Below are 11,278 nucleotides of genomic sequence, written 5' to 3'. Positions count from 1 at the left end.
GCAGTGCTGATTGGGGAGAACGGAGGTGCGCTCACTCTTGCCCAGGGCAAGTAAGACTGCAACTCAAGGCTGGCAGTAATGCATATGCTCTGGAACAAAGTAATATCGCGTCCACATCGCAGGCTTTGCGATTAGCAAATCGCAACGTCTCAAATCGCGATTTCGATTCGATTTTGATTAATCGCACAGCCCTACTTCATACCAATTACTTCATTCTCGCGATGCACAAACGGCTATATAAATGACATCAGACCTGCATCAGGATCTCATCAAAGGCTATGCTGAACATTTACAGAAAACCTCATTTGGGTTTTAAGCGACTTTTTTTTTTTTTTGTACATTGTGAATAGGACTGAGCAGAACTATCTGTTAGACGCTGACCCTCGTACAAGAGAGCCCGAGTCATGCCAACAAGCCTTAATCCATTCCAATCCTGAAACAGAGCTGTATTCACAGCAACCATCAAGCCATTAAGATTCGAAGGCCATGGCAGTAACTCGAAGGCTCTTTCATGGCCGTTGTTCGCTCTGCTCTTCTTTGGATACAAGCCGCTGGGTGCTGGAAGCCGCACGCAATACCAATCAGGAAATGGCTGAGTGAAATTACGCTCCACCACACTTACAACGTGTGTGTGTGTTGGGGGGGAGGTTTGAGTTGGCAGCCTTGGGCTAAGCAAGCTGATGACACCCGTCCCTGCCTTTGGCCATGGCACAGTTAGCCTGCCAGTGCCCATGGGCAGAAGGAGGAGGATCTAGTCTTTTACCCCCTCACCCCCCAATCCACTAACATTCATTATTATTTCATACTGAGAATGCTGGGATTGAGAAAGCCGTGTTTTGCACAGTGTAAGAGTTGTACGACCTTGGAAGCAGAGAGCAACAGTGAAAGCGAGGTGAATGTTTGCTTCTTTCATGTACACACGCCTGTCCTTTTTATTCCATAAGAAAGCACATTTACTTGAACACCAACATTTGGTTGGAATCTTTTCCTTTATGTATGTTTTATGAAATAGTTTTCTATATTCAATAAGAATGACCATTTGATAATGACCGACTTTGTGAACCCGTCTCATAAGAGCAAACTATGTAAATTCTAGGCATCTTATGTAAACAGGTACTAAAATCCATCTAAAAAATGTTATCTAATAACATTTAATAACAATTTAATTGTTATAAGGGTTCCCTTGGTTTTTAAAGGGATAGCTCTCCCAAAAATGAAAACATTTACTCACCCTCAAGTTGTTCCAAATCTGTATGATTTTTTTCTTCTGCTTCACAAAAGAAGATATTTTGAAGAGAGTTGGCAAATAAGCAGTTTCTGACTACCATTTTTCCATACTATGGAAGTCAATAGAGACCAACAACTGTTTGGTTACCTACATTCTTCAAAATATCTTCTCATACAGGTTTGGAACAACATGTGAGGAAATGACAGAATTTTCATTTTGGGTTAAATATCCCTTTAAATAATGATTTTCCATGTCTTTTCAAGTCATTTTCCAGCAATTAATGGACAACGATTAAAAAAGGATTAAAAAATAAATATATAATCAGAATTAAAAAAAGGACTATTTAAGCCAATTAAAAATTCATAGCTGAGAATTTTGTGACCCTGGACACAAAACCAGGTCTTAAGTGTCAATTTTTCCAAATTGAGATTTATACATCATCTGAAAGCTGAATAAATAAGCTTTCCATTGATGTATGGTTTGTTAGGATAGGGCAATATTTGGCTGAGATACAACTTTTGAAAATCTGGAATCTGAGGGTGCAAAAAAATCAAAATATTGAGAAAATCGCCTTTAAAATTGTCCAAATGAAGTTCTTAGCAATACATATTACTAATAAAAAATTAAGTTTTGATATATTTACAGTAGGAAATTTACAAAATATCTTCCTGGGGTATATTTGTAGCAATAGCCAAAAAAAATTATAGATTTTTCTTTTATGCCAAAAATCATTAGGATATTAAGTAAAGATCATGTTCCATGAAGATATTTTGTAAATTTCCTACTGTAAATATATCAAAACTTAATTTTGAACAAGATGCCAAATTGCAGGGATCAGTCCTCAGGTTGAGTGTGTGTGTGTGCACCTCCATGTCTTAAGAGGGATCTCAACGGCTGTCTGTTTCCCAGACACATCACAATTCTAATTTCATGAAAAAAAAAAAGCTTCTTTTTCTGACCTCTTTTCATGCATTGGTATAGGACCAATCTCAGTCAGCAAGAAGAGAGAGAGGGAAAAAAAAAAAAAAACATTCTCACCGGGACCAAACAATCCCAATCTAATTTACTTTTTGAGGCCAGAATATCTACATGAGTTAATAGGGGAGCAGAATCAAATTAACTATAATTAGTGAAAACGGAGAAGCAAGCAATTGAGTGAGAGTGACAGTAAGGCGTGTGGGAAAGCAGGAGCCCATCTCATTTTGTCTCTCCTCTAGTCCCTCCCCGTCGTCAAGCCATCCCGCGCTTACTGCATTGACACAAGTTGCGCTCGCTTCAAAGCTCGCAAACATCAATTGCATGTGGCACGCAAACAGCCAGGCACTCCAAAACATTTCTGTTCTGACAGATTTCCCCCGTGAAAAACCAGCATGTGAATTTCACGAGAGCCGCAGACCTGACTTGTCGAATCTCTTCAGGAGTATGCTAACAGCGTCATCCACGCCGGTGGGTTATTCCTGTAGATGGATGGTTTTTATAGAGGAAAGAACATAAAAAAGCTTGAACCCTGAATGGCAGAAGACGATACTATGTGTGTGTGTGGTAGATCTCGACTGTTAAGCCACAGGAGAGGCCTGGATTTAAAAGATTTCTACAAAGCACTTGTTTGTTTACACGTGTAATGCCGCTGTAATGTGACTTACTGCTGCTTGCACTCATCAGTTTGTTTATACTGAAATCACACATGGAAACAGAAACTGTTTTCTCCTTATTTATTCCAGTAAGAGAGACACTTCAATATGACTCGATAAATTCAGCATCATTCTCAAAGGAATCGGAATCTGAACATGTTTTGAAGTAATACAGTACAATATGGTATTCAATACGATTCAGGCTCTCATAGAAGGGCGCGTTTGATTGTGACTGGATAAGAGACTCGTGAGAGACTGAACAAGAAGGAACAAGTGAACTCATCACTTTTTTGAAATTCAACAGCTTCTTTAAGGTTACCGTTGAAGGGTTTATGTTTATGCGAAATGTGTGCATGCGCTCTCATGGTTTCAGCCCTCTTATGTGAAGATCTGTATTCACAGTATGAATCTTGAAAGTGTGTGTATATATGTGAATGTATGCATTGTTTTGTGAAGGTCTGATCTCAGACTGCATATATGTGTACATCGGGCACTCACCGCCACGCTGCAGCAGCATCTTGGCGATGTGCGTGTGTTGGTTCAGCAGGGCGTCGTGTAGTGGACTGACTCCCTGGACCTGACTGCCCAGCTGTAGGTTCGGGCAGTGCTGGAGCAGGGCCTGCACACACTCCGTGCTGCCATGGTTACAGGCTTCATGAAGGGGCGTCCAGCCAGCGTGATCTACAAACAGTGACGCACAATACACTGTGATGATTTTGGTGCCTACATACATTGACATGGTCAAGCTTAGCTGCTTGACAAATGTGGAATTTAAAAAAGAAAGAAAGAAAGAAAAGCAAAAAGCAAATAAATTTGTGTAAATGTGTGTAATTTGCACTTGAATAATAGGTACTTTTAATTCTTGCCATAAAATTGTATATTAACAATTCAAATTCAATGTCACAGAATGTCATAACTAAATACCTCATCATAAGTTACTGTTTCTCTTCGTAGTGTTTTTCTGACAATATTCACTTTTACACTGTTACATTAATGGGAAGTAAATTATTAAACAAGGGAATTTTTATGTCCAGTATATTATTAAATATAGAATGTTTTTTGTTGAATTAGAGTTAGAATAATAAAAATAAACAAAACATCAACTATTTGAATTTTTTTAGCAAAGAGGCCTCTTTCGTAAACATTTCTGTTCATCATACCATAACTGTGCAAACAAACTGACTCTAAAATCCAATTGCATGCTAGTAGTTTTCAAATAAATCCTATCTTAAGACTCCTAATGCAGTCTTTTTGTGTGAAACCCCCCCTATAAAAATAGCATTTTTTTTGTTTTTATTTTTTTTTTACAAAGAGGCCTCAATCGCAAAGATTTCTGTACAACATAACAAGTTTGCTAGTAATTCTCAAACAAATCCCATTTTAAGATTCTCACTGTAGTCTTTTTGCGTGAAAGAAAACAACAAACATAGCGTAACACCGTAAAAAAAAAAACATTAGCAAAGAGGCCTCAATCGTAAACATTTCTGTATGTCAACATAATTGCGCAAACATGCTCATTCTAAAATGAATTTTCAAAGAAATCCCTTTTTGAGTAAAAGAAATCTAACAACAAAACAAAAATAACGCAACATTGTATAAAACAACAAAGGCGGAATTTTCATCAAGCTATATGGCTAAAATAACCATGGTTATATCAAGATTTCAAAACAAGATTGGCGAAAGGCATGTGCAAAATTTGCATGACACCACGATATTAAACCGAGCCTAAAACATTGTCTGAACCTACCAGACACACCCTTACATTTGATCTAAAAGGTTAGACGGGTGACGTACGCTTTCCTTTGTTTGAATTAACTGTGCAGTACACAAAAAAGTAAAACAGAAGAAATGGGACGATTCTATTGAGGGCAGGGGAGGAATATAGAAACCTACCTTTAATGTTGACGTCTGTTCCAGGCACGCTGAGGATATGAAGCAACCTCTCCACCTGGTTCTTCTTGCAGGCTAGATGAAGGAGTGTCTCGCCTACACATGGTTGGAGAAGAGAGAAAGGGAGAGAGAGAGAGAGAGAGAAAGGGCAAGTGAAAGAGGGAAGTGGGCAACATCCAAAATGCAGGGTGCGTCCTGCCAGCTGCCCTCACAGTCCCGTAACCGCTTATTTAACGTTTCCCGTGCTCGACATAAAAACGGGCACACACTGAAACGACATGGAAAATGTAAAAATTAAACGGATAAAAGAAAAAAAAGCTAGACATTTTTTTGGGGAAGAGGAACAGGAAGCAGAAAGAGAGAGAAAAGAAAGGCGCTCATCCGCTCTCTTTGTCGCTATTCCCCTTTTTTCTGGACAGTGGGAATTCTTTACTTACACTAGCACCCCAAGTTGAAGGCGATTGTGGGAAAAGGCTTCCTGGCAGTCCGGTATTGTTCAGCCAGGGAAAGTTATGGTACAGAGCCCATACACAAAGCCTCAGATGGGATTTTTCAAACAGCCAGAGTTCAAAAGCTCCACTGGGCAGTACGAATGGGAACACGTGATTCTCACTTTTGCAAACTACAACAGCCAGACACAAAAGCCTCCAGGGACTTTTATTTACATTTTCCTTCTGCCTGCTCCCTTTGTAAGGCAGCCTTCATCCCTCGCTCTCCCGATACAATATCAAATCGGGAATATATTAGAGGGTGGGCTGTTTCCTTCTTTCATGTGTGGCTGAACTTCACAAGAAAGTAAAAGACCAAACTTGAGTGCCTCTGTGGCTGCCATAATAATGCCGCTGTGCAAAGCTGCTAATAAATGCTTTGCTGGGTCTCACCAGGGTGCCCATATCTCTGCAGCCTTGGCCGGCTAGATAAAACCCGGCATGCTGAAAGAGACAAAGCGGGCATGAGGAGGGGGAAATAAAGCAGAAAGTCTTCTTTCTTCTTGTGGCATGGAAAAAGGGAGAAGCGGCATCCTCTTTCACATCAATACGTTGGTTGAGTTTTCAAGAAGTCCCTTTAAGCCAGATCAAACAGAGAAAATTAGGTTAGAAGAAAACGTAAATGACCAGAGAAGGCTGATCTGTCTGCAACTTTGTGTACGCAGAGTGACGTCTGTCAAGGTATAAAGAAAAAAGATGCGGAAGTAGTGGAATCACGGTTTAGACATTGTATTCATAGTGTAATATACGTCTTGGACAACATCAAAGGATTACTGTGCTAAAACAAAGGCTTTAAACTTTGCTGGCTGCATGCTGCTTAAAAAGAAACTAACCGTCTGACTGAAATAAATAGATATATGCATAAATATACTTCACAAAAGCTTTTCAGTATGCCTGATATCAACATGTAGTGACCCAGATCATGTGCACATCAGAAGTTCATTTGAAACATGGTTCTCAACTAATAAATGAGACCTCTTAACTTACTAAAATATCACTTAAGAATTAAATTCAAGTATGTTTAGGAATAACAGCGTGCTATTTCTGTCTTTTTTTTTTTCACCATGAGCTAACAGTACATAGTGACACAGATGTCTGAAGTCACAAAACCAGAGACCCTCTCCTAAAAATCTGATCACAAGTGGTTACAGAAAACACATCTGAGACCCACAGTGTTGGGAGACCATGAGTCGTCGGATCACCAGAGATGGATATTAGTATCAGGTGTAAACCGGTTCTGACAACATTTGAATGGAATGTTCCAGACTACATACCACATATCTATAATAACCTCTCTCTGTTTCAAAGGAAGGAACAACAGGGTACTGAGGGTAGGAAACAACAAACCCCTAACTCAAGTGTCAAAGTACATGAACGCAAGATCACAAAGACTCGCAACCCAAAATCAACGAAAATAATTAGCTGGGTATTATGAAAAAATGAAACAGAATGCAATAAAAGTATGACTTAATGAGTGCCTCAGCACCATGACAAGTTCTGGCTCGCACTGGCCCTTTTTTCACACCCTAATAGGCCCTAAAACCCAGTGATTAAACATTTCTTAACTCCCCATGTGTACACAGTCTCAGAAATGCCAGGCCCAATCTTCCCTCTGTTAAATCACTTTAATGGCTCCAATTTGGACACAACGCTTCCATTATAGGGGTAATTGCATACTCAGCATTTACAAGCTCAAAGAGGATAAATCCATCCTGTCCTTTTCTATAAATTGTGAAGTGTGTGTAGCGTTTGCGGTTGTCGTTTTATTTTATTTTTCTTGAAGAGAGTACTTTCTTGCGTGTTTTGTGACATGACAGCTCTGGAGCAGGTTTGCTAATGGTTTAAATAATGGGCTATTTGTCACAAAAAGTGCATTTAAACACTGTGATGACAGCATTTTCAATTTGACCACCTTTACGTTTAAGCAACATCCTGTAGTTCTAGGAGTTATAAGAGGTTTAGTTTATGGGATTGTGGACAAGAACTGAAAGAGGCCAATAATAACTGGGTCAAAGTTATTTATTTTAGGTTTATACACCACTTGCACATGATTTTTTTGTGTGCATTTTTATGCATTTTTTATTTATCACTGCCCAGATGAAGCTCTGTAACGTACCAAATATGTACACAATACAAAATAATAACTCGAACACAAATTGACTTTTTTTGTCCTTTTTGATAGTCCCTGGTTTGAGATCTATCTTTGCCATTCAAGTGAGGGACTCCTACACAGCTATCATAAAACGCAGCTATAATAAAAGGCTGCAACTATTAAACATAGCACAAACACATGCTTCAAGCGAAACATTTTACAAAACTGCAAAAAAAAAGTATCATGTGTTTACAGATTTTAATTCTGGTTGGTAGCTACTATATTTCATATATAATGCAATGAAATTCCTACACTGTAGCTAAGAATAAAGTGTCTAAAAACGGTATGTAAACATCTGTTATGCAGCTTCTTTAAAGAGTAAGAAAAAAATATAATAGCATTTTTAAAAGTTTTATCTCTTGCATTATTAGCTACTGTAATGCCTAAACATCCTAAGGATTCTGCAAAGGGCACAAGTGCACAACTGAATATACATATTCTGAAGAAAGAAATCATCCTGATATCCCAATCTGAGCTTTAACCCAAAGCCATTACCAGTATGCTTATAGCATCATTAACTGTAGCCATAAGCCACAGTGAAGTGTATTGAGCAGACAGACAGCTCAGGGTGAAGTTAACAAGGCACCATGGACCTGCACACCTTGTGAAAAACACTGCAGCATCTACCTACAGAAATCTACAGCTGAGAGCCTGCGGATGCTTCATCAAAAATTGATGGGCTACACATCAGTATAGGGAGCACGTAGTGCAAAAACAACACAAGGCAGGGAGCAGCAGCCTTGAGTCTCCTGAAAGCAGGGCTGTCTCTCTCTATCCTTGCCCTCCCCCGCTCCCTGCTCTGGCGTTGGGGTCTTTCTGATCAGGTGGAAGGGGAAAGATGAGCGTTGACACCTTGCTGGTTTCACACGGAGTGCCAACCTCCTAATTACAGAAACTTCCAGGCTTGGCTACCTCGGTCTTTCTCTCTCTCGCCCCCTCTTTCTCTCTCCTTCCTCACAGCAGAATCTTAATTGCAGTGTTTAATATTCTTAAATGGGGGATCTGACAAGCATTATGTTTGTGTGTGTCGCCTGATTTTTATGTATTTTCCACCTCTTCCTCACCAAAGGATGGAGGGAGTGTAAAAAAGCATATGGAATGTAAATGCTGTTGCCTGAGGTTATAAACGGAGGTTCTGTCGAGAGCTTTTGACCTAGCTGAATGCACTACAGAACTGATATATGACAGAGAGATAAAGATTAGATAGATAGATAGATAGATAGACAATGACATAAAACGATAGAAAGAATGACAGAAAGAACAACAGATAGATAGAATGATAGAACAGAATGAACGAACAAATGACAGACAGACAGATATATAGATCGACAGACAGACAGTGACAGTCATTGTTGTAATACATTGAATTTTAATTGGAATTTGTCAGACAGACAGATAAAATGAGATAGAAAAACAAACAGATAGAAAGAACAATAGACAGACAGACAGATAGAGAAGAATGAGATAGAATGATAAAAAGACAGACAGACAGATCGATATATAGAATGATAGATAAAATGACAGACAGACAGACAATGACAAAACGATAGAAAGAACGACAGATAGAACGATAGAACAAATGAATGAACGAACAAATGATAGATAGAACAACAGACAGATAGACAGATATATAAAATGACAGACAATGACATAAAATTATAGAAAAAGCAACATAAATAATGACAGATAGATAGAATAATAGAACAAACAAGTTAATTAAAAAAAAATGTAAAAATAAACTTTGCTAAAAATGAACAGCATGATGCATGCCATAGATAAGATTTTTTTGAGCGATAATGAATAAATGCCCTGCACCTCTACAGCATGTATGCAGACACTGACGCGTAGCAGCTCTTACCTGCAGCATTGACTCTGTGGTAACCTCTCGGGACAGTCTCTCTCCCTGAACCTGAGCCGCCTGCCGAGTCTTTCACAGCTCTGAAAAGAACACACAGTAACATTTAACAGAAAGATTGAGACATCAAGTCATGTGTTTTTGAAAGGACAATAGTTCACAGAGCTTGTGGGTGAATAGATAGGATCTGTCATGAATGCTAACATCAGCACATCATGAAACTGCTCATAAATACGGCTAAATTAAGAATTTATCCATAGCCAGAGGACTGGAATGCTGGAAAAAGCCTGCAATATTTAAAACTTCCAAGACAAATCAGAGCGATGAGACACTAACAGAATGTTCACTAAATACGTCCCACTTTACACCACCACTCGTGTCTACAAACATCATTATATCACTGTCACAACATTTTCACACTACTGCGGGATGGAGTTGAGGGACTGGCATCTAAGTGCATTGCCTGTAGCAACTATCAGCCAGCCTGTATGCTAGCTGTACTTACTGAATCCTTTTATGCGAGGAGACAGCAATCCAACCCTCCCGCCCCCTCAAACCCCTGTGGAGCTCTCCCAGGATGGAGTCCCTGGTCAGTGTTTAAGAAACTGTCGCTAAATGTCACTGTAAGAGCTACAGTGATGCAGGCAGGATTGCAGTTGATGTTCTGGTTGGGTGAAGTGTGTTGTCTGCCTGCTTAAGTGTTGACTAAGACACATAGCTGAGAAAGGACAATGTCAGTCTGATGGAGGGATATAAAGATCTATCTATCTATCCATCCATCCATCCATCTATTTTAGTTTTAGAGATTACTAAGGTGGATTTTCTTTTAATTAATAGATTAAAATGATTATACTTTATAATGCAAAAATGTCTCCAATAATCCCCTCAATGCTGGCTTGCAGGCAAAATCCTTTAATCTAGCTGATGCAATATTATAGAGCACAGCAAAACCAGAAAAAAATCATATTCACTACATTAAATTTCCATGCATTTTCTAGACCTGGAAATCATAATGTTAAATATTCCGTGATATATTCAGGGTTTCCTGACTGTGGGAACCCTTAAAGAATACAAATGAACTCTGCAATAGTGCTTATAACATTAAAAACTTACATTTAAATAAACAAATCTTCTTCAGTCATACTTAAAGCTGTGCAGCTCTTTAAAAGTGTTGCTGCTTGTTTCCCACCCAAATTGTTCTTTAACAAGTTTTATCTGCGGCTTGTCAGTTATTTTCATTATCTTTTGCTAGCTGCTAGGACAACTAGTTACTTGTAAAATGTCTTGCAGAAAAATCAATGGGAAAGCTCAAAATGGTGGCTGCGAGATAGAATAGAAGTCTTGACTTGACAGTTAAAACATCAGTCACATTTTCAAAGTCATTGCTATGGTCTAGAATGTACACAAGTATGAGAGCTGGACGGACCTGAAAAATAGTTTCTAAAGTTAAAGCTAGATTTATGATAATTCATCAGATTTTACTTATGATTTACTTAAAGATGTTACTAAAACTATGACCTACATAGAAAAAAGATGCCCAGGAATGTTGCCACAATTGGACGGACTTGCCCAAAGTGCACTGTGCAGAAAAGGAAATGTAAGGGTAAGTGCTTAATAATCCTTAATACATTCTTGCAAAGGTTTGATTGAAGAAGATAAAAAAATTAAAGGGGTCATAGGATGCGATTTCAATTTTTCCCTTCTCTTTGGAGTGTTACAAGCTCTTGGTGCATAAAGAAGATCTGTAAAATTGCAAAGACTAAAGTCTCAAATCCAAAGAGATATTCTTTATAAAAGTTAAGAGTCAACCACGCCTACCTAAAACGGCTCGTTCTAACACGCCCCCACATGTCTATGTCACGATGTGGGAAGATTTGCATAACACCGCCCAAATGTTCACGCAAAGAAAGAAGGCGTAACTTTTATTCACGCTGTAGTATTGTTGTTGCCGCCGCCACCATGTCGTGAAGGCACTGTGTGTTTCGTTGTGAAAGCGAAACTACTTTGTTTGACCTTCCAAAAGAGGACGATATC

The 11,278-nt window shown here is 38.9% G+C and overlaps 1 protein-coding gene across 3 annotated transcripts in view; it reads right to left on the bottom strand.

Moving 5' to 3' along the window:
- The window catches only part of LOC107756294 (SMC5-SMC6 complex localization factor protein 1-like), a 32,828-nt gene that overhangs the window by 11,177 nt on the left and 10,373 nt on the right, over window positions 1-11,278 (bottom strand). For all 3 annotated transcript variants that reach the window (XM_016573325.1, XM_016573324.1, XM_016573326.1), the window contains 3 exons: window positions 9,248-9,327; window positions 4,753-4,845; window positions 3,358-3,540 (listed from right to left, as the gene is read on the bottom strand). In XM_016573325.1, coding sequence (XP_016428811.1) covers window positions 3,358-3,540; window positions 4,753-4,845; window positions 9,248-9,327 — 356 coding nt within the window. The remainder of the gene's footprint in view (window positions 1-3,357; window positions 3,541-4,752; window positions 4,846-9,247; window positions 9,328-11,278) is intronic.

This window comes from Sinocyclocheilus rhinocerous, unplaced genomic scaffold, assembly GCF_001515625.1.
Source record: "Sinocyclocheilus rhinocerous isolate Xijiao unplaced genomic scaffold, SAMN03320098_v1.1 scaffold1043, whole genome shotgun sequence".
In the NCBI taxonomy this organism is placed as follows: Eukaryota; Metazoa; Chordata; class Actinopteri; order Cypriniformes; family Cyprinidae; genus Sinocyclocheilus; species Sinocyclocheilus rhinocerous.
Note: the sequence above shows the minus strand (reverse complement) of the source record. Positions and strands in the feature narration are given on the sequence as shown.